At 55.5% G+C, this 23,425-nt stretch overlaps 1 protein-coding gene and 1 pseudogene across 1 annotated transcript; both read right to left on the reverse strand.

The window, feature by feature from the left end:
- Positions 1–12,873, reverse strand: part of LOC123091235 (serine carboxypeptidase-like 19) — a 56,437-nt pseudogene extending 43,564 nt beyond the window's left edge.
- Positions 12,874–13,358: 485 nt separating this feature from the next.
- Positions 13,359–16,241, reverse strand: LOC123094543 (chaperone protein ClpB1-like). Its single transcript, XM_044516524.1, has 4 exons — positions 15,134–16,241; positions 14,864–15,018; positions 14,432–14,772; positions 13,359–14,329 (listed from the first exon to the last, which is right to left on the reverse strand). The coding sequence occupies exons 1-4, from the start codon at positions 16,227–16,229 to the stop codon at positions 13,588–13,590; spliced, it is 2,334 nt and encodes a 777-aa protein (XP_044372459.1). The 5' UTR covers positions 16,230–16,241; the 3' UTR covers positions 13,359–13,587.
- Between the last annotated feature and the right edge of the window lie 7,184 nt (positions 16,242–23,425).

Here is a 23,425-nt window from a genome sequence, read left to right on the forward strand (position 1 = left end):
CCTTCGCCGACTGGCTTGACGACGACGCCGAAGGGGAAGTCGCCCCGCGCCACCAGCCGAGGGTCGGCTCGTCGGGCGCCGGCTCCTCCGCCGGTCTGGCTGGCCAAGGCAGCGCGAAGAGGCGTCACGTCGGGCCGAATGCGCCCGGCGGCAAATTGAAGAAGTTCAAGGGGGCGGCCGCCGCGACCAAATGGGAGGAGGCGGCCACGAAGGCCAACCGCTTCCGTAGGGAAGTGAGAAGGCCGCCGCTAGTCTCTGCGTAAGTTTTTACGCTTTTTTATTTTCCTTTGATGAATCTTGTCCGAGTCTTCTTTTATACTCCTCCCATTCTTCTTCAGGGCCCCTCTTTCCCTTGAGAGAGTCGCCGTCCCCTCCGTCATGGGGTCGGCAGAGACGTCCGCCAATACTCGATGGATCGACCCCGCCACCGGCCTACGGGAGGCGACGGAGTGAAACGCGCGGGAGAAGCGCAACGAGGAGGAGGCCGACCGTCTGGAGAAGGCGGAGACCGAGAAGGCGGCCGCCTCCGCCCAGAAGAAGCTGGAGGATGCCAAAGCCGCCCTTGCGACGAGTCGGCGAGCCGAGGAGGCCGCACATCACCGATCGGCGATGCTCGTCCCCCCATTGTCCTCTGCGCCGCCGCCTCTAGAGTTCACGGGGCAGACCGGAGAGGCCGGCACCGAGAACCCCATTGTGGAGAAGGAGAGCGGCGAGGCCTCCATGTCGGACACTCTCGTGCCGCCACCGCCGCCTCCGCCATCGTCTGGGAGACCGCACGGCAAACAGCCGATGGGTCCGCCGGAGCCGCCGACCGCAGACGAGTCCGAGGCGAGGCTGCTTCTCCAAGTCGCCTCGCCGGTGCGCCGCCGTCTTGAGAGAGCGACCTCGGCGCCGCGACCTTGGGAGACCGGCGCCGCCAGCTTGGCAGCCCTAGACGCTGAGGCAACAAGCGTCGCGCCCATCGGGTGGTTGCACGGAGGCAGCACTGGGCCGCTGAATCAAGCGCTTCTGGACGTTCAGGCGAAGCTGCGCGCTGAAGGCGACGCCCTTCAAACTTGCACCAGGGCGCATCTGGCAGCGCGGACGGCCGTCCGAGTACGTTTCCTTCTTCTTTTTGATTCTTCTTTTTCTCTGTGGGGGCGCGCCAGCGCACCCACTGGATGTAGTCCCCGAGTTTCGGGCCGGCTGCTGAGCAGGCGGCTCGGAACTCCCTTTGGCAAGTTCCAAGTACTTATTTTGTCTGACATCGTTGTTTGCAGGAGTATCACAACCTCCGCGCCACTGCCTTCAATCGCAATGTTGAGGAGTTGAGCAAGCGGACTGCCGACTTGACGGAAAGCCGGAGTAAGTTCTTTCCCTCTTGTTCGCGGGGGCGCGCTGGCGCACCCGCGGGCTGTAGTCCCCGAGATTCGGTCCGACTGTTGAGCAGTCAGACCGGATCTTCCCGGCACCCTTCTTTTCTTGATGACTTATTTGTCTCTTTCTTTCGTGTTTCAGGGGCCAACGCTACTCTTCAGGGGCAGCTGGGTGAAGTTAACACCGACTTGCGTGCCAAGGGGGAGGAGTGCAGCAAACTCGTTGTGGAGCGCGATCTGCTTACTGTGCAACTGGCCGAGCAGAAGGAGCTGCTCAAGAAGGCGCATGACGAGGCCGAGAAGAAGGAGGCCGCTCTCCTGGCCGAGTTCGAGAGCGAACGCTCCTCCTGGACCGACAGGGAGGCGATGCTGACTTCCGGCTTCCACGAGATTAAGGATATCGTCGATGGTGAGCTTTCTTTCTTTGAATTTCCGACTATGTGTCAGGCTGACTTCTGATTTTTCGACTTGCTTCTTTTTTGTCTTGGCAGACTTCTTCCCTGGCCACTCGCAGGCAGTCCCTCTGGCCATCGAGGCTGATCGTGAGGCGCGAAGGGCAAACGGTGAGGTGATTGCCGCCAACGCTCCCTTGACCGTCGATGAGCAGCTTCTAAGCATCAAGGCCCGTCTTCGTCCGGCCCACCGGCGGATGCGCCAGCTTCAGCGTGCCGGCGCCCAGGCGGTTGACGCTTTGTGGCCAGACATGCCGGCTCTGCGCACCGCCAGTCGGACCGCCGACTGGCTGGAAGTCGCCGCCGGCCGTCTTGAAGCTTGGAAGGGTTCCTCGGCCCGGGCCGGAGCGCGCCGGGCCTTGGAGTTCGTCAAGGCGTGGTATTTGGGGCTGGACCTGGACCGTCTGGCCGCGTTCCGGTCAGAGGCCCAGGCCGAGCTGGAGGCTGTGGAAGGCGCCCTTGTCGAGCGTGCAGCGGCCATCGCCAAGTACACGGACACCAGTGTCTTCGTCCCTGAGCGGGCTGAAGGCGGCGAGGAAGTGCCGCCAGAGTGGTTCGGGATGAACCCGGAGTATGGCGAGGACTCGGCGGAGGTGATTGACTCCAGCACCGAGGAAGAAGGCGAGGCGGAGGACGAAGGCGAGACGGAGGTGCCAGAAGGCGGAGCGGGCGACCAGCCTCAGCTCGACCGCGCCTCTAGCAATGAGCCGCGTCCGACCGGGCCAACTGCCGCTGGCAGCGATCAAGCCGAGACTGCCCAGCCGACTGCCCCGGTGCCTGACACCGCCGTCTCCTCCGACCCTTCGAACCCGTCTGCTGCTCCTTAGGCTGCGTTCTGGCTTTATTTATCTGTTCTAGAAGGTCTTTGATGAACTTGTTAATTTGCACAATTCCACCCTCGGGGTGTATTTTAAACTTCTGTCTGAAGATTCGGCCAATGGACCTATGCTTATGTAAATATTAATCCGAGTCCTATCTTTTCTTGCTCATTGCTCCTTTGGGTTTTTTTCTTTGCCGCCTTCCCCTAGTTGCCGCTTTGCCAGCCGGCAGACCGCTCTGTGGACTGCCGCTGGGCCAAATGCCTGGCTACTTTGGGGAAAGCAAGTACTTGCCTTTCTTTGGAGTTTATTTAACAAGTTGGATAGAAAGCAGTGAGCTGAATACTCGCGAGTCGGCTTGTAAGAAAGGGGGCTGGAAGCCGGCTTAAGCTATGTTGATGTTTTGGGTCCTTAGCCATTTTTCGTGTGGACGCCCATTCATCCTTACTCCTGCTTACCAAACAGTCGCTCTGCGAGCTGCGGCTTCTAGCAGGAGACGGCTTAGGCACCGCACACTAATTTTCCGACTTCAGGAAACATTTCATAGCGCCAGACGGCGAGTCCCCGGGCCGACTAGTCGAACCCGGCGCCAAGCGGCATAGCAAGAAGTAGCATACTTGAAGGCATAATTCTTATCATACAGATAATCAAACGGGGCAGTCCCCGAGCTCGTCTCGGGGGGCCCGAAGTCTCGGTACTTTAATACAAAGGGGTAGTGTGATACATACTGAATCAACTGTAAAACCTTCGGAGGAGGTTTGCATTCCATGGTCGTTCCGACTCTTTGCCGTAATCGTCTCTCTTGCGAGCTCGGGGCTTCTAAGCATCGATCAGGTAGTAGGAGTCATTTGCCAACACCTTGCTGACAATAAAGGGGCCTTCCCAAGGTGCCGACAGCTTATGCTGGCCGGCTGTCCGCTGGATCAGTCGGAGCACAAGGTCGCCCTCTTCGAAAGATCTTGGCTTGACCTTCCTGTTGTAGTATCGGCGCAGGCTCTGTTGGTAGATGCCGGACCGACTGAGTGCCAACAGCCGGCCCTCTTCTAGCAGATCGACGCCGTCTTGACGTGCTTCTTCTGCTTCCTCCTCGGTGTACATGGTGACTCACGGGGAGTTGAATTCTATGTCCGTCGGGATGACGGCTTCGACACCGTAGACGAGGAAGAAAGGCGTGAAGCCGATTGACTTGTTTGGAGTCGTGCGCAGACTCTAGAGGACGGTTGGCAGCTCCTCGAGCCAACAGCCGATCGAGCGCTCCAGTGGTTCAACCAGGCGGGGCTTGATGCCGGATAGGATGAGGTTGTTCGCTCGCTCTACCTGGCCGTTTGACTGCGGATGGGCGACGGACGCTAAGTCCAGTCGGATACCCTGTGTAGCGCAGAAACGGGCCAAGGCTCCTTTGGCAAAATTTGTGCCATTGTCGGTGATGATGCTATGTGGTATGCCGTACCGAGTCGTAATGTCGGCGATGAAGGTTACTGCAGTCGGACCATTCAATTTCTTGATGGGTTTTGCTTCTATCCACTTGGTGAACTTGTCCACTGCGACAAGTAGGTGAGTTAGGCCGCCTCGTGCCGTCTTGAATGGTCCCACCATGTCCAGGCCCCAAACCGCAAAGGGCCAGGCGATGGGAATGTTCTTGAGCGCTAAAGCCGGCTGGAGTGGCTTGGAACGGAACATCTGGCACCCTTTGCAGTTTTGGACTAATTCTTTGGCCTCTTCCAGGGCAGTCAGCCAGAAGAATCCGTGTCAGAAGGCTTTGGCGATGAGCGCCCTTGAAGCCGCATGGTGGCCACACTCGCCTTCATGGATGTCTTTGAGAATTGGTTGGCCTTGTTCTGCCTCGACACAGCGTTGGTAGACACTAGTGACACTGCGCCTGACCAGCTCTCTGTTGACTATGGTATAGGCTGCCGCTCGGCGTTGCACTTGCCGAGCCAGGATTTCGTCAGCTGGCAGCTCTCTATTTACTAGGAACTTGAGGATGGGCTGGGCCCATGAGGATGCTGTTACTTCTTCGATTGCCACTATTGCGACTTGGACAAGGGTGGCTGGGCTGGGAGGCGGCGGGCTGGGATCCGCGGCCGCTTGCTGGGTCGATGAAGTCCCCGGCCGACTGGAGCAGTCCCCAGGGTGACTGTCGCAGTCCTCGGGTCGGGTTCTGAAGTCTCCGGGCCGTCTTTGACTGCGATATTTTTGGAGCCGTCTGCTGGTGCTCTTGAGTCGGATCCGACTTCTTCGGGGGGAGCTGGCACAAAAATGGAGTCTGATTCTGGCGAAGGCTTGATAGACGGCTTGAGGAGGCGCTGAAGGGCGACGCCAGATGGTATTGCTTGACGGGTGGAGCCGACTCATGCCAGGGCATCCGCTTGGTCATTGTCATTTCTTGGAATGTGAAGGAATTCACACCCCTCGAAATGTCCGACGAGTTGTTGCACCAGGAAGCGGTAGCTTGCCATGTTTGCGTCTTTGGCGTCCCAGTCGCCAGATGACTGCTGGACCACCAAATCGGAGTCGCCGTAGCACAGGATCCGGCGGATGCCGAGTTCTTTGGCAAGCCGGAGCCCGTGAACGAGCGCCTCGTATTCGGCAACATTGTTGGAGGCAGCGAAGTGGATCTGTAGTGCGTACTTGAGCTTGTCGCCTTTGGGGGAGGTGGGGACGACGCCGGCTCCCAGGCCGGCGCGCATCTTGGAGCGATCGAAGTGCATACGCCAATGGGTAGAGTCGGGTGCTGGCAGCAGGTACTGGGTCTCAGCCCAGTCGACAAGGAAGTCGGCCAGTGCTTGTGACTTGATGGCGGTGCGGGGCTGGTAGTAGATGGTGTAGGGAGCCAGATCTATGGCCCACTTGGCTACTCGGCCTGAAGCATCACGGCTTCCGATAATCTCGGCCAGTGGAGCGGTGCAAACCACAGTGATTTGATGTTCTTGAAAGTAAGGCTTCAACTTCTTGGCGGCGAAATGCACGCCGTAGCACATCTTCTGGTAGTGGGGGTAGTTCTGCTTGGAGGTCGACAGTACCTCGCTCAGGTAATATACTGGTCTCTAGACAGGGAGGGCCTTGCCTTCCTCCTTGCGCTCAACTACGACAACTGTGCTGACTACCCGGCTGGTGGCGGCAATGTATAGGAGCATAGGCTCTTTGGGAGTCGGAGCCGCCAGCACAGGAGGAGTAGTCAACATCTTCTTCAGCTCGAGAAATGCTTCATCCGCCTTGTGATTCCACTCAAAAAAGGTGGTCTTCTTCATCAATTGGTACAAAGGGAGAGCCTTCTCGCCCAGCCGACTGATGAATCGGCTAAGCCAAGCAGCCGGTGAATTTCTGCACATCTAACAGTTGGCGGGGGACTTCCATTCTCTCGATGGCTTTGATCTTTACATGGTTGCACTCTATGCCGCGTTCAGAGACCAGGAAACCAAGGAGCTGGCCAGCTGGCACTCCGAAGACGCACTTCTCCGGATTGAGCTTGATCTGGAATCGGCGCAGATTCTCAAAGGTTTCTTGGAGATCTTCCAACAGTATTCCCCGCTTTTCCGTCTTCACTATCACATCATCCACGTAGACGTGGGCATTTCTGCCGAGTTGCTTGAGGAGGCACTTCTGCATGCAACGCTGAAAGGTGGAGCCAGCATTCCTCAAGTCGAACGTCATAGTCAGGTAGCAGAAGGCTCCAAACGGCGTGATGAAAGCAGTCTTCAGTCTGTCTGCCGGGTTCAGCTTGATCTGGTGATATCCTGAATATGCATCTAAGAAGCTCAACAACTCGAATCCGGCTATGGAGTCTATCACCTGGTCAATTCTTGGCAGAGCAAATGAATCTTTTGGGCAAGCTTTGTTGAGGCTTGTGTAGTCGATACACACCCGCCACTGCTTGTTCTTCTTCAACACTAGGACCGGGTTCGCCAGCCATTCTGGAAAAAACACTTCCATAATGAAGCCGGCCGCTAGGAGTCGGGCTATCTCTTCTCCAACAACTCTTCTTTTCTCTTCTGACAGGCGGCGCAAGGGCTGCCTAACGGGCTTCACATCAGATCGGACATGTAACTTGTGCTCGGCGAATTCCGTCGGTACACCTGGCATGTCTTTAGGGGACCATGCAAAGATGTCTCGATTCTCACGGAGGAAGTCGATGAGCTCACCTTCCTATTTGCTGTCTAGGTTTGCACCTATGACAGCGTGCCTCTCCGGGTGCTCCGGGTCCAAAGGTATCCTCTTTGTTTCTTTAGCCGGCTTGAACGAACCATCAGCTTCCGACTCCTTGGGGTCGGGCGACATCTCTGGCTGCTTGCCGGCCATAGCCACAACCCGGTCAAGGAGCCGCCTTTCAGCTGCGATCACCAGGGACTCGGCCAACCGACTGCTCTCGACCGTGCAGGCGGATGACTTCCTGTAGTCTCCCACCATGGTCAGAATCCCCTTTGAACTCGGCATCTTCATCTTGAGGTAGGCGTAGTGAGGAACCGCCATGAACTTGACTAAGGCAGGTCGGCCAAGCAGCGCTTGGTATGGGCTTTCAAGGTCCACCACTTCAAACCAGACTGGCTCTCGGGAAAAATGATCTTTGTCCCCGAAAAGGACGTCTATCTGGATCTTGCCGATCGAGGAGCAGGAAAGGCCAGGCACAATGCCGTGGAAAACAGTTCGGCTGCTTTGAAGCTGCTTCTGCTTGATTCCTAATTTTTTCCATGGTATCCTTGTACAGGATGTTGATGCTGCTGCCTCCGTCTATCAACACTCGCGAGAAGCGAGCGGCCAGCCTATCAGTGGCCAAGGTTGCACTCAGAACCAGGGCGTAGGAGCCCGAATTCGGCATCACCTCTGGGTGATCTGCTCTGCTCCAACTGATAGGCTTCTCGGACCAATGCATAAACTCCGGAGTATCTGATGCTACTGCATTTACTTCTTGCTGCTGCAACCGTCTGCTGCGTCGACCATCAGCCATACTGGTGAACACCACATAAGCTACATGCTCTTCGGGGTACTCATCTTGTACGGCACCGACTGGCCTGGCCGCCAGCTACTGGGGCAGCTGTGGAGGCGGCGGCCCAGCAGGCGGAGGAGGAAGGAGGTCGTCTCCCTTGGCGATTCTAGTGAGCCAGTGGCATTTCCGGGTGGTATGATTTGATGGCTTCGCGCCACTGTGGAACTTGCAGGGACCATCCAAAGTCTGCTCATAAGAGAAGGCCGGCAACCAGTTGGACTTGCCACCCTTCTGCCGCTTCGCCGGAGGCTGCCCCTCAGCCTGTTGGTCTTCGACTGTCGCGACCTGCCGACTGCTGGAAGTCGGCTGCGGGGCCTTGCGCTTGTGATCATTCTGCTGTTGTCGCCGACTGATATCTCCAGCCGGAGTTCTGGGAGCCTGAGGGGCCACTTTGCTAGTCGTACTAACTTGAATCTCGGTCTTCATGGAGGAGTCGGCGGTGGCATACTTGTCTGCAATGACCAGCAACTCGTCGAGGGTCTCGGGCTCGTCGCAGAGGAGCCGGTGCTTGAGGAGGGTGCCTTCTCTGCACCCGACAGTGAAGTACTCGATAGCCTGCACCTCGTGCACGCCCTCGCAGGAGTTCCGAAGCTCGCCCCATCGCGTGAGGTAATCGCGTGTCGACTCGTCTTGGCCTTGCACGCACAAGGAGAGTTGTCGTGGCTTGGGAGGCCGCTTGTACGTGCTGGTGAAGTTGCGGATGGAAGCTTCGGTGAAGTCGACCCAACTGTTGATGTTGCGGGGCTTCAAACTGTTCAACCATGTCCGGGCCGTGCCTTGGAGCATTAGCGGAACGTACTTCACGGCAACACACTTGTTGCCGTTTGCTATGTTGACGGCTGTGGAGTAGTCAACTAGCCAATCTTCCGGCTTCACGGAGCCGGTGTATTTGGGTGTGTCTCAGGGGAGCGTGAACCCTTTGGGGGAGGGTTCATCTCGGATGCGGGGCCCAAAGCAGGGTGGACCCAGCTCATCTTCTTCTTCCAGCGCCAGGGATCGGTGGAGTCGGTCGATCCGGTGGCGAGCGTCATTCTCTCCGACTCCTTCTCGACGGCCGAGGCGGTCGCCGAGAGTCGGATGCTCGATAGGCGGTGGGGAGACTCGTCTTTCCCTTCGTGGTGGGGGAGGCAGGTAGTCGCCCTGCCGCTCCACTGCTCTTGGGCGGCCGTCTTGGTCGCGCTCGATGGTGATGCGAGTCCGACTGTGGCTGACAGCCGGATCCTTCTCTTTTCTTCCGTGGACTCCGCCAGTCGGCGTCCGAGACGTCGCGCCTTGATCTCGGCGGGGAGGTAAGTCGTCGTTCTATCGCTGTGGAGTCTCCATGCGACAGCCGGCTTCGTTCTGTGCGACAGCCGCTTTGAGGAGTCGCTGGACTCGCTCGGTCATTAGGCAGCGCTCTTCGCCTTCGAAGTTGTCAAGCTCGTCTGCTGCCGCCTGGGCGGCATGGATGTTCTCTGCAGGCGTGGCATACACGGGGCGATCGGCCCCGAACAGGTTGGCAACAGACGCGCCACGCTGTCGGACCGCGCCTAGGCGGCTAGGCAGAGTCGCCGCCGGCGAGCCGCCCACAGCGCGATCCATCTCACGTTGGTAGGCCTCCGACAAGCGTCTCATGCTTGCCAGCTTCTTCGCGCCTTCGACAAGCTAAAGGCGGCGTGCCTCCAGCGTCTCGGCGTCAGCATCCTCCAGAATGGGCGCCGTCAGGTCCCACAGAGCCGCGTCGAGCGGGTCATGAGCTCCTTCACCGGAGCGCTCGCCGTGACTGATGACGAGCACTTCCGTGATGGCGCTTCTGCCTCTCGCCTCGCGAGGGAGCGGCTCATCGTAGATCACCATGTTGGAGGGGAACATGTCGAGCGACACGTCGTCGGAGTCGGCCAGCATCGGGTCGGTGGAGCCTACGGACTCCAAGTCCACGGCAGGCTCGCCAGCGACGTGGAGATGGTCGAGGAGGCCCGCGAGGAGGCTCTCGGGGCCGCCCGTGCCTGCATCGGATGCAGGCTCGTCGGAGATGCTAACCTCGCCGAGAAGGTCAGCGAGGCATCTTGCCGCGCAGGCGTCGTCAACGCTTTGCAGCGCGTCGGGGCAAGCGCCATCGGGCGTGTCGGGCTGGCTACGCTCGTGGGGGAGGAAAAGGGTTCCCGTCCAAAGCAGGTCTCCGGACGACGGTGCACCTCGCCCCACGGTGGGCGCCAAATGTCGGGGGTTGGGTGCGACATATGCCAAAGGATGGCTTATCATGGTGGGAGCGAGTAGAACATCGCCGGTGCCAGGAAACGGGATTAGGCGAAGGCATGCACGCCGGCGAATCTTACCCAGCTTCGGGGCTCTCCGGGGAGATAACACCCCTACTACTGCTCTGCAGGGTCTCCGCATGATCACTAAGGCGTAGCGACTACAAGGTTGCTCCTAGAGCTGTATTGTAGAGGTAGAAGGAGGCAAGGCTAGCCTTCTTCTTCCTATATGAACTGGTCTAAGGCTAAATGGATCCCAACCCTTTGCATGGGTGCCCCGGGGGGTTTATATAGGCCTACCCCCCGAGGATACAATAGTAATCCGGCTGGGCGCGGGTCCCAGCCGTCTGTCTCACAGGTCGCCGTCTTCTCCGCCGACTGATGGGGCCCGCCGACTCGCGGGCCCCGCCGACGAGTCCGGCACTGTAGCCGTGCCTTTGATGACGCAGGCTTGGTCATTGGGTCGTGGCAACAGTGCCGCCGTCTATCGGGCGATCACTGTCGTTACTCCCCATCTTGTCTGGTTAATGGTGCGTGGGACCCGTGAGAGGGGTTGGCCGACCCCGGGGAGCCGACTCCCACGGGGCCGTCTTCGGGGCGTACCCGCCGTCTTCTAGATCTCACTGACTGGCGGGTCCGCCGTCTCTGAGCCGTATAGGTAGGCCATCGTGGCCACAGTGCGCCGCGTACTGTGGCCGAGGTCAGGTCTGGCGTGGCTACAGTGCCGGGCCACGCCGGAGATCTCCGGCGGTACGGCACACTTTAGCCACGCCGGCTCCTCGCAAGCAGGAGGTGACGGCCACGTCATGGTCGTACCCGCAATGAGCGTAGAGTCGCGGGCCGACTCTCTATAGCCGGCTCCTCTGGAAGTCGCCGGCCATGAGTCGGCCCATCTGGGAGTCGGCATCTGAGACTCGGTTCATCTGGAAGTCGTCATCTGAGACTCGGCTCATCTGGGAGTCGTCATCTGAGACTCGGTTCATCTGGGAGTCGGCATCTGAGACTCGGTTCATCTGGGAGTCGGCATCTGAGACTCGGTTCATCTGGGAGTCGGCATCTGAGACTCGGCTTTGAGGGGCGCGGCCTGCCCCGATGTCTTGAAAGGTTCTGGGGCTCGGGTCAGCCTACCCGTGGCCCATTACTCTGACAGGCGGAGTCAATACCTGCATGCGGCCTTGCGGCTTTGCCGGGGCCTTCAGGCCCGGTGCCCGACCAGTCCATGGCACGGCGCGGCCTCCAACAGCCGGGCTAGCTAAAGCCCGACCGGATCCGCTCCAAATCTGGCCGCCGAGTGCGAAAATCAGGTGGTCGTGGTTGGGTATCTCGGGGGTGTCAAGGGAAAGGGGGCTGGGCGAGCGCGCGTCCGAGCTGCACAACTGCAATAGAGGCGGCGGCGGCGGCGGCGGCGAGGGGCAAGAGTGGAGGGGTGTGGCTGGAGGGAGAGGGGTGGATAGAAAAAGGGATGCCTGTGCCACCGACGGGCGGGCCAGGGAGGACAAGCGCACACAGCCCGTCCATCCGCGCGCTGTCCGTTTCACCTCAAAAGCGGCCCAAACGTGGGCCGGGGATGGATTGAAAGCGGATAGAAAGCGGACAAAAGTCCGTTTGTGTCCACACGATGAGCCGTCTGATACATTCGTTTTTCATAAACGGACGCAGCCGGACAGGATGGGGTCGTGCGCTGGAGTTGTCCTGAGGACCTCGCCCTATTACACGCCGACACCATATCCTCTTCCTCCACCCTACCATCCGCCGTGGACGAATTGTTTTTGAATTGCGCAAACGCATTGTCCCCGTCAACCTCATGGACCGCTGCGCGAGTGCCGCAACGTGGTGAACCGTGTTCTAGAGTCTAGACGCGGTAGGTGGCGATGAACAAGGCAATTAGGCGGGGCCAATTTGGAGATTTCTCGGTCAGGCAAGCTTTTGTGTAACTGAACTACTGAAGCGAGGATGGGAGTTTAGCACTAGATACGAACCCATTTTAAAAAACAGCCTACCCAAGCAGACAAACTTCAGGGGCAGTAATCTTGCCGGAGTTGGAGAAGAAACTATTTTCAGGGAAGGAAAGTGGACCGTTTTCCTTTGCATACCTTGGTGAGGAACTTTTTGAGCTGCAGCGAAGAAGAGACTTCTCCAACATCATAGCCCCTGGGGTCCCGGGAGAAGGAGAACCCGACGCCGACCGGCGAGTCCACGAACAGGACACTGGCAACTTTGGTCCATGCGTAGGGGTGGTACCGCAGCCGCGGTATGGTGCCATCGTAGGGCTCTCCGATTAATTTCAACGGGCCTAGAAACACAGTTGACTTTACTCAATCAATATCTCACTCCAATAGAAGGGAACAACAATCAGGCAGCTAGATCTAGAAGTGCCAGCCAAGACAGAAATAGTAAAGTCGGCCAGTGTCGCCGTACAGGGAATCACTGACCTATCTCGAACAGCAACACACTGAGGACGCTGCAGCGGTCGCCGCCGGATGACCGGGTCACGCCGCGGGTCGCCCTCCGACTCGATGAAGTAGTAGAACAGCTCCGAGCCGTTCTGCTCGTCCACGGTCACGTACCTGGCATGGACAAAGAGCTTGTAAACGAGTGCAATTGCAGTGCAGGAGTGTCCAAGAACGTGCGTGCCTGACCGAGGAAGAACTTTGCTGGACCAAAAGTTTCAGCCGTATGTTGCCCGGAAGAGTAGCATTTTTGACCGAGGAATACGTACCCGGTCTCAAGTCGGAACGGGAGGGGGCCATCGAAGCCTGGAAGGCTGGCGACGAGCGTCGGAGCCGCCTCGGCGGAGAGGAAGCGGCAGCGGCGTGGCAGAGCGGAGAAGAAGCAGAGGAGGAAAATGAGCCGCCGCAAGGGGAGGAGGGCCATCACCATGAGGGGCCTAGGCACTTGCGCCTCCATGGTTTCCCGAGGAAAACTTGCTCCCCAGGCTGTTCGTACTTGCCCACTTCCATCGGCTGCTCAACTTAATTGACCGCTAGCCGCTGACATTTTGTTTTTTCATTATTGAAGTCTGGCAGCAGATCCACATCAGGGATCAGATAAAGACATTGTGCACCGCGTGCCTCCTCAGATAAAGCATACAAAAGTCCTCACCCGATGACCTCGTGGGTCTTTTCCAGTGTTTCCCGGTACCGGAGACAGACAGCACATCGTAGTACGCCTCCGTGCCCCGACACGCGGAAACAACACACACCCGGGGCAACAGCACGTGCCGTCTTCTTCTGGAGCATACAACCCTCAAAGCGGCGACTCCTGGCTTGTTCCGCCGTGGAGCAGGGCATGGTCCATGGTGTGTGTCAGGACTCAGGACAAAGGATCCTTCACGATGAGTGGGGTGAAATGCAACCGCATCACATTTGTTGTGAAAAGGAAAGACAGACCACAGCCCAACCCAGGTTTGACTGTAACTGACAAAATTATCCAGCAATTTTTTTGGTTGATTCTGTAGCCTTTTAAAGCGGCGATTCTTTGGGCGACCGCCGGGGCGAAATATTAGACACATCCTATCGGGAGAGTAGTGAGGATGTGCTATGCACCCCATGCTTGGGGCTTTTATTTTCCTGTCCTCTGTAACTTTGCAAGACCTTTTCTCTCTCCTTATTAATGAAAGGGGGCAAATCTTATGCCCTACGTTTCAAAAAAAAAGTTCATATAGATAAGAAAAAACTGCGTAGATAAGAAATGCAAGACAGTGACCTAAAAAATGAAACAGGTCTGGCCGAAACGGAAAACACTTCACTCGTCTTCTTCGTCTTCATCAATCACGACCAGATGCTTCACGGGGGGCCTCTTCCTCTTCTTGGTGGAAGAGGACGACGGGTCGTCGTTCTCCTTGGAACTCTGCTTGTCCACGGCAAACACCAGGTCCTTCTTCTCCTCGTCGGCGTCGACGGACACGTAGCAGTCGTCGTCCACCTCCTCCTGCACCACCATCTTGGATATCCTTGTCATGACGTTCTTCTGCAGGCAGCGTTTGACCGGCCTCGCGCCGTACATCTGCACCTGGTCGCTGGACCGCGAGAGGATCACGTCGAGGGCCGCGTCCGTGATGTCGAGGCCGATGCCCTTCTCGGCGAGGCGCGCGGCGATGCCTTTGAGCTGCATCCTCGCCACCCTCAGCAGCTGCTCGCGGGAGAGCGGGCGGAAGATCACCATCTCGCTCAGCCGGTTGACGAGCTCGGGGCCGAAGTGCCTCTGCACGTCGGCGATCACACGCTTGCGGGTGGCTTCCGTGTCCTTGCTGGCTGCGCGGGCGAGGAGGTGGTGCGCCCCGAGGTTGGAGGTCATGATGATGATGGTGTTGGTGAAGTCGACGGCGCGGCCCTGCCCGTCGGTGACGCGCCCGTCGTCGAGGATCTGGAGGAAGACGTTGAGCACGGAGGCGCCGGCCTTCTCCACCTCGTCCAGGAGGACCACGCTGTACGGTCGCTGCCGCACCAGCTCAGTGAGCTGCCCGCCCTTCTCGTACAAATGCGACCTACAAATCAAAGGCCATCATATCCAATCCCATATGTAAACGGTAGAGGCGGATTAACTTGCGTGTACTGTACCAAAGAAGGAAGCTGTATATGATACGAACCCAGGAGATGCGCCGATGAGGCGAGTGACGGAGCTGCTGCTCATGTACTCGGACATGTCGATGCGGACGAGCAGCTTCTCATTGCCGAAGAGCTGCTCGGCGAGGGCCTTGGCGAGCTCCGTCTTGCCGACGCCGGTGGGGCCGAGGAAGAGGAACGATCCTGACGGCTGGTTTGGCTCCCCGAGGCCCGACCGCGAGCGCACCACGGCCTCGGCAACGACGTTCACCGCCTCGTCCTGGTCGATGACGCGCCGGTGCAGCCGCTTCGGCAGCTCCAGTAGCCGCTTCCTCTCGTCAGTCCCCAGACTAGTCACAGGGATTCCTGTCCATTTGCTCACGATCTACTCCCGTATTTCAGAATTTCAGATGATTTGATGACACCGGTCGGAGTGCAAATTTCAGTCGGATCTATTGGTACTTTATTTATCTTACCTGCGCTATGTGGTCCGGTCCGACGTTTTCGTCCTTGGGCGCCAAGGGCTTGTCGTCGTTGCCTGTGGCTTGCTTCTTCCGGCGATCCATCACCAGCCTCGCCGTCGCGCACGCCTCATCAACAAGATCGATCGCCTTGTCCGGGAAATGTCGTGCTGAGAGGGAAAAAAAATATTCAATAGTTGCATTTGAGATGAAGTTTGCGCATGACATTGTGATGTCAAGCAAGTGGTCATTATTTATTTAGATAATTAATTAATGGTTAATTACCTGGGATATAGCGGCCGGAAAGCTTGGCGGCGACGACGAGCGCCTCGTCCTGGATCTCCATGCCGTGATGCTCCTCGTACGCCGCCTTGAGCCGCCGGAGGATGGCTACGGTTTCCTCCTCGCTGGGCTCCGAGACGTGCACCTTCTGGAACCGCCGCTCCAACGCCTTGTCCTGGAGAAAGTAGTGGTGGTACTCCGCGTGCGTCGTGGCGCCGAGGCACCGGACACGGCTCCTCGCCAGCGCCGGCTTCAGCATGTTGGACGCGTCCATGCAGCCAGAAAAGAGACCGGCGCCGAGCAGCGTGTGTATCTCGTCGATGAACAAGACGACCTTCCCGGCCGCGGCGGCCTCCACCTCGGCGATCAGGCCGGTCAACCGTTCCTCGAACGTGCCGCGGGCCCTCGTGCCGGAGATCATCGCGGCGACGTTGATCTCCAAGACGCGCGCGCCGGCCAGGACCCCGGACACCTCGCCGCGGGCGATGCGCTGCGCGAGGCCCTCGGCGATGGCCGTCTTGCCGACCCCGGCCGCGCCCACGAGCACGGCGCTGTTCTTGGACTTGCGGGACAGGATGCACACCACGCGGTCGATCTCATCCTCGCGGCCAACGACGGGGTCAGCGTTCGCCGCCGCCGCGGTGAGATCGCAGCCAAAGGTGTCCAAATTGGTTTTGCCCCCAAAGCTGGCCGTCAAAGGACAAGGAGGCGGTGCGGCCGGCGCCTCCTTTTTCGCACGCCCGCCTCCGCGGGCAGGCTGCCGGGAGTTACCCTTGGCCGGCCGCGGGGGCTTGGTCGACGAATTGCCCTCAGCCGGGGGCGTGGCTGCGCTCTTCGGTGGCTGCGCGTTGTTGCTCGACGGATCGCCGGAGGTCGGCGTCTTCGGGTCCTTCTTCGCCGAGCCATCGCCGCCCGCGATGGTTGACGATGGAGACCCCTCGAACGTCGCCGTCCAGTCGATTTCGATCGAGGGTTTGGCGCCACCGGCCTTGTTGCCGCCGGCAGCAGATCCCCTCGCCATGCTGCGCCGGGAATCTGTGAAGATTCGGTGTGAATGTGTGATACCGTGGTAATTCGTTTGGGTTCGCACATTACCCATCACCTTTTATTAGGTTTCCAAACTTGCAAGGCGCGTAGCAAATTAGGATCGGATTAATGTCTGTGAACAATCACCGGGTTTCTTGCCTTGCAATCACACTGTTTGCGCGCGGAGTTCAAATTTTGCGCCACTGAATTTGCGCGCCACATGGCGAATATGCCCGCAGCTCCAGATAGCCGGCCAAATAAGCAGCTGCAGAGAGGAGCTACAATGAATGGCCCAGGAGACTCAATGGGCGTAGCAAATGAATGGCCCACTGAGTTTTTCGGTTTTCCTTTTCTTTTCGTTTTTCGGTTTTCGTTTTTCTTCTTTTTTAGTTTTAATTTTATTATTAAAAAATCACGAACATTTTTTATTTCAAATCCATGATTATTTTCCTCGGGCTAAGATCATTGCCTTAGAGGCCTCAAATCAAACACAGTAGCTACCTATGAGTTAGTCGGGTCCTCTTCCTCCCCGCACATGTCTTCTTCCCTCGAGATATCGTCTTCCTCCTCATGCCTGAGTTGGCCTAACCGCTGGCCCTTGCCACCCATAGAACAGCGACAATTAACCCCCACCCTGTACCCACATTTTCAACTTCCTTTCTCTCCTCCACATTGATCATGTATTTGAAATTCATTGTGTATTATATATATACCTCCTGTATTAAAAAATGTTCGCCATGCAGTTATAAATAAAAAAACAAGAAGTGAAAAAGAGAGCAAGAAATAAAAACCCGTAGAAGCCCAACCGGTGAAACGCCAAAAATGCCTACTGCAAATTGGTTGGGTCATGTGCGCACGCCCCTATGTGTTATGTGGGAATTTTGCAGGCTTCTCCTATATAACGCTCGCTGCAACAGTTTGTCAACCAAATGCAAGGATGAAGTGAGCGGATGTGGGCCTACCCAATTAGCTGCGTACATTGTGATTTTGGGAAGGTTGTGGGGCTGGGTTTTTGTTTCGTTCTTTTGTTCTTTTTTTGTTGTTTTGACTCGCGGTCTTTGATTTTTTTGGATTTTATGTTTTCCAGGAAAATATTCTTGAAATTTTAAAAATGTCATGTTTTTCATAATGTACAAAAAATGAAATGACAACACATATTTATAAAAAAATGATAATTCCAGCGAGTATTTTAAAAAATTCAAAAAATGTTCTCAAATTTTGAAACATGTTCTTGAAATTTCAATAAATGTTATTTTTATTCAAAAATGTTAGATTTTTCAAAAATATTCAAAAAATGTTTTAAGAATGACAATTTAATTTACTTATCCTTTTAAAAAATGTACTACTTTTGGTACTTTTAGAGAAAACCGCCTAGAAACTTGTAAAATACAAAATAGAAAATTGGCCGGCTTGCTATAGTCCAGTCGATTTGGATCGAGGCTTTGGCGCCACAGGCCTTGTTGCCGCCGGCAGCAGATCCCTTCGCCATGCTGCGTGGGGAATCTGTGAAGATTCGGTGTGAATGTGTGATACCGTGGTAATTCGTTTGGGTTCGCACATTACCGATCACCTTTTATTAGGTTTCCAAACCTCAAGGCGCGTAGAAAATTAGGATCGGATTAATGTTTGTGAACAATCACCAGGTTTCTTGCCTTGCAATCACACTGTTTGCGCGCGGAGTTCAAATTTTGCGCCACTGAATTTGCGCGCCCCATGGCGGATATGCCCGCAGCTCCAAACGGCCGGCCCGATAAGCAGCTGCAGACGAGCTACAATGAATGGCCCAGGAGACCACGGAACTATGGGCCCATCGAGTTTTTCGGTTTCGTTTTTCTTTTCGTTTTTCGTTTTTCTTATTTTTTATGTTTCATTTTTATTCTTAAAACAATTCATTAACATTTTTTGGCAAATCCATGATTTTTTTCTTCGGGCTAAGATCATTGCCTTAGATGCCTCCAATCAAACACAGTCGCTACTTATGAGTCGATCTTCCTCCTCGCACATGTCTTCTTCCGTCGACTATCATCTTCCTCCTCATGCCTGAGTTGGCCTAACTGCTGGCCCATGCCACCCACACAATGGTAGTGACTCTGCGAGCCGCTCTTGGCTAGCTAGTCTGAGTCGTTCTCTCTATTAGTATGTTGTCGTCCACGATGACCCCTCTAAGCCTTGTCCTTCTTCGACACCGACAATTAGCCCCCACCCTGTACCCACATTTTCAGCTTCCTTCCTCTCCTCCACATTAATCATGTATTTGAAATTCATTGTGTATTATAAATATACCTCTTGTATTAAAAAATGTTTGCCATGTGGTTATAAATGAAAAAACAAGAAGTGAGAAGAAAGCAAGAAATAAAAACCCGTAGAAGCCCAACCGGTGAAACGACAAAAATACCTACTACAAATTGGTTGGGCCATGTGCGCACGCCCCTATGTGTGTTATGTGCGAATTTTGCAACCCCTCAAAAAAAATTGGAATTTTGCAGGCTTTTCCTATATAACGCTTGCTGCAACAGTTTGCGGACCAAATGCACAAGGATGAAGTGAGCGGATGTGGGCCTACCCAATTAGCTGCGTACATTGGGATTTTGGGAAGGTTGTGGGGCTGGGTTTTTGTTTTGTTCTTTTGTTCTTTTTTCTGTTGTTTTCACTAGCTGTTTTTTGATTTTTTGGATTTTATGTTTTTCCAGAAAACTATTCCTGCAATTTTAAAAACGTTCATGTTTTTTCATAATGTTCAGAAAATGAAATAACAACACATACTTAAAAAAATTATTCCAAATAGTATTTTAAAAAGTTGCAAAAAATGTCCTCAAATTTTGAAATCTGTTCTCGAAATTTCAATAAATGTTATCTTTTTCCAAAAATGTCAGTGTTTTTGAAATATTCAAAAAAGATTTAAAAAATGACAATGTAATTACTTATTCTTTTAAAAAAAAGTATACTACATCTGGTACTTTTATAGAAAACCGCCTAGAAACCTGTAAAGTACAAAAAAAAATTGGTCGGCTCGCTACAGTAGTCAGCGTCAACCCCCCCAACAGCTCTATGCACTAAATGGTCCGGCCTACCCGAATGATCCTTGTGTGAATTGCACACATGTTGAACGCACTCGGCAGCTTTTTTACATTTTTGAGTCATCGGAAATAGTTGTGATTAAAAACGTAAAAATAATGGATATCCTGAGAAGATGGGATTGCGGGAGGTCAAATGCCACAGATTTTGTTGGTCCTCTCGCCTCCATGGACCGTGCTACGAGGTGACAGGGACCTTGGAACTTGGATTTTCCTAGGTGTATTCAGAAGTTTTATATACGTGATTTTTTCAACAAAAATATTGGCTTATCCCTTCGTCTCTCCTCCAAGCGAACAGGATGGCTATGGTTTCTGCCTCCTGTCGGCGGTGCCATTGATCTGCCCAGGTCGCCTCATGTGGCCTTAGGGCCATGGGGCGCGGTGGATCCCGGCCCTTGCCGGCGAAAGGGTTTCACTTTTATATATTTCTTTGATTTTTTAGGATTTGTGTCTTGATCAGGAAGACGAGATGGCGGCGGCTTCCTAGAGATGGAATAAGGTTCTCCCCGTATAGCTCTCCTACCGGCGGTGCATCTAGCATCATCGGAGGGCGTGTGAAGTGTGTCTTCGGTCAGAATTCAGTTGGTGGTTGTCTTTGGTGGATCCACTTGGATCTAGTCTTCATTCGTTTACGTCATTGTGTCTTCAGATTGGATCCTTCAGATCTACGTTTCTCTTCATTGGCATGACGGCTTTTCGACTGTCTACTGCAACAAGTTTTGCTTGGCTCTGGCGAGGGAGGGATGCTGTGTTAAAATAGGTCTAGCGTGTCATGTACACGTACTTGTACGTGTGTAATTGTATATGCTGATTGTTATATATAGAAAGACGTAAAAAGGCTTTGTCCCACGGGAAACCCTAAACCCTATTCTCAAACTTGGTTTCAGAGCCTACCCTGGCTGCCGTCGCCTTTCCTTCCCACCGCCGCCTCCGCCGCCGCCGCAGCTCCTCGCGGTCGCCGCGATGTCCACCGTGCCGTCACCCATGATGACTCCCTCCTCCGCGCTCGCCCTCACCACCTCTCTATGCCCGCCCCGATCGCCCCCGTCATCGCCGCACCCACCGCGTCGGCTCCCACCCCCGTCCTTCCGCCCATCGCGGTCTCGCTCGACCGCAGCAACTTCATGCTATGGGGGGCCCTTGCCCTTCCCAACTTCGCCGGAGTTCGCCTCCACGGCTTCCTCGACGGCTCGGCCAGGGCGCCGGCGCCGACCCTGACGACAGGCACCGGCGAAGCCGCCCGCACCATGTCCAACCCTGAGTACGAGCAGTGGTAGACGCTGGATCAGAAGGTTCTCGGGCATCTCCTCGGTTCGATGAACGTGGAGATCTTCGCGGAGCTCATCGGCTGCAGGACGGCTGCCGCCGCCTGGACGACCATCCACACCATGTTCGCCCGAGAACAGTGCCGGTGTGCGTAACCTCCAGCGCCAGATCCAGGCGCCGCGCAAGGGAGATCGACCCGCTGGCGAGTACATGCAGAAGGTCAAGGCCCTCGCTGATGCGATGGCCGCCGCCGAATCTCCTCTTTGCGATGATGAGATCATCGACTACATGCTGACCGGGCTCGGCTCAGCATTCAACCCCATCGCTGCTTCGATGAACTTCGCGGGCATACCTATCACATTTCCCGCTTCTACTCCAGTGTTCTTCACTACGAGGCCCTTCAGCAACAACAATCGGAGCTTGAGGATTGGCAGTCCTCCTCCAATGTCGCGTCCTGGCCGGTCTACAACAACAACTCCGGCGCCCCCGACCCTGGCTGCCCGAGCGGCGGCCGTCCCTCCGCTGGCTCTCTCGCGCCCGACTCGGGAGGCTACGGCCCTGGCCAGGGCAACGCCCCTGGCCGCAACAACAACAACAGCGGCAACAACCACAACGGAGGAGGTAACGGGGGCGGCCGCAACCGGCGACTGTCGCAACCGCTATGATCATGACTGCTGCTCCGCCAACTCCGCGTCCACATCCTCCTCCCATGAGCCACCGCACTGGATCCTGGAAACCGGCGCGACGGACCACCTGGCAAATGATCTCGATCGTCTCCACTTCCACGAGCGCTATGACGGGAAGGATCAAGTGCAAGTAGCAAATGGTGCAGGTTTGTTTATTTCACATATTGGTCATTCCATTATACCTGGTTCATCTCTTCGTTTACGAAATATTCTTTGTCTTCCACATATTCATCAACATCTTCTCTCCGTTTATCGTCTCGTCCTTGATAATGATGTTTTTGTGGAATTTCACTGTTTCTTTTTCCTTGTTAAGGACACGGCCACGAAGAAAATCCTTCTTCACGGTAGATGTCATGGCGGACTCTACCCCATCCCGTTTAGTCGCGCGTCGTCCTCCTCCAACCACCAAGCGTCTCTCAGCATCAAGACCACCCTGTCCCAGTGGCACCAGCGTCTCAGTCATCCCTCGAATAATATTGTTCAAAACCTTGTTAGGAATAATGATTTAGTGTGTTCTTCTAAACGTCAGACTTCTGTGTGTGATGCTTGTCAGCGTGCTAAAAGTCGACAATTGCCTTATAATTTATCACATCATGCTTCCACTATGCCTCTTGAGTTAATTCATTCTGATGTTTGGAGGCCTGCTATTGCCTCTTCCGGAGGCTATAAGTATTATGTGAGCTTTGTTGACGATTACTCTCACTTCTCTTGGATTTATCTCCTTAAGTACAAGTCTGACGTTGAGCAAGTTTTCTATGCTTTTCAGGCTCATGTTGAGCGTCTCCTCCGCACTAAAATCATAGTTGTCCAGTCAGACTGGGGTGGTGAGTATCACCGACTGCACCGGTATTTCCAACGCACTGGAATCTCTCATCGTGTGTCCTGCCCGCACACCTCTCAGCAAAACGGCATTGCTGAACGCAAACACCGTCAAACAGGTCTTGCCTTGCTAGCTCATTCTTCTCTCCCATTGCGTTTTTGGGATGAAGCGTTCCTTACAGCGTGCTACCTTATTAATCGCATGCCTACACCTGTTCTTCAACAAGATACACCCATCTATCGTCTCCTTAAGGTGCACCCTGATTATAAGTTTCTTCGCAATTTTGGTTGCGCCTGGTGGCCTAGTTTACGCAAATATAATGCACACAAGCTTGCTTTCCATTCCACCATGTGTGTTTTCTTGGGCTATAGTCCGATGCCTAAGGGATACAAGTGTCTTGATCGTTCTATGGGACGTATTTACATCTCTCGTGACGTTGTTTTCGATGAGTCTGTTTTTCCTATGCAACTCCTGGGGTCACCGTCGATGTTTCTTCTTTGGTTGATGTTCTCTCTTTTCCTCCCACTGAACCGGCTACGGGTGACCATATGCGCAAATACGACTTGTCCTATTTGTCTACTAACACGCCTATTTTAGGCCCTGTTACTTCTGTGCAGGATCCTTCGGCTGCTCTATCCTCGACAATTGACGCGCATGGCGCTTGCACGCCCTCTGCCAGCCGCTCCCATGTGGCCGTCGCGCCGCACTCCCTGGCGATCGACGTGCATGGGACATGCACGTCCCCCCGCCCCTCGGCTCCCGCATCGCCCGGCCCGGTCACCGCGTCGCCCGACCTGGCCGGCCTGTCGGCTGCCGCGTCGCCTGGCCCGTCGGCTGCCGCCTCGCCCGGCTCGGTCGGCCCGTCTTCGGCCCCGGCCGCTTTGCCCGGCCCTGTGGCGGTCTCCCCGCAGCGCGCTGACGCGCCGTCGTCTGGCCCGATGCTCGAGGATGCTTCTACACCGTCGCCACCGCAGCTCGCGTCGCCTTCTATCGAGGGCACTCCTGCTCCCTCGACCGTGACACCTCCAGTTGCTCCTGCACACACCATGGTTACCCGCACCCGCGATCATACTCACCGTGCCCTTGTTCTGACTGATGGGACCATCCGCTATGACCCCCGTTGCCGTGCGTTTCATGCAGTGCCGGTCTCTCATCGTGATGCTCTCCGTGAGACTGCCTAGTGTACCGCAATGATTGATGAGCTCGCTGCCCTTCACCATAACAAGACTTGGGTTCGTGTGCCTCGGCCGTACGGAGTCAATGTTGTTGGGAGCAAGTGGATTTTCAAGACCAAGCACTGTCTAAATGGCTCCGTTGATAAGTACAAAGCTCGATTGGTCGCTCGTGGTTTCACTCAGCAGCTTGGCATTGATTATGGTGATACGTTCAGTCCGGTTGTGAAGCCGGCCACCATTTGACTGGT

The sequence above is a fragment of the Triticum aestivum genome, chromosome 4B (genome assembly GCF_018294505.1).
Source record: "Triticum aestivum cultivar Chinese Spring chromosome 4B, IWGSC CS RefSeq v2.1, whole genome shotgun sequence".
Lineage (NCBI taxonomy): Eukaryota > Viridiplantae > Streptophyta > Magnoliopsida > Poales > Poaceae > Triticum > Triticum aestivum.

Excerpts from the sequence above, each read along its gene's own strand:
- LOC123094543 (XM_044516524.1), bottom strand. The coding sequence starts at position 16,229 with ATGGGTAATGTGCGAACCCAAACGAATTACCACGGTATCACACATTCA. Across the intron at positions 15,019-15,133 it reads TTCCGGCCGCTATATCCCAG|CACGACATTTCCCGGACAAG; the intron begins GTAATTAACCAT and ends TTTCCCTCTCAG. Across the intron at positions 14,330-14,431 it reads CTCATCGGCGCATCTCCTGG|GTCGCATTTGTACGAGAAGG; the intron begins GTTCGTATCATA and ends TTTGATTTGTAG.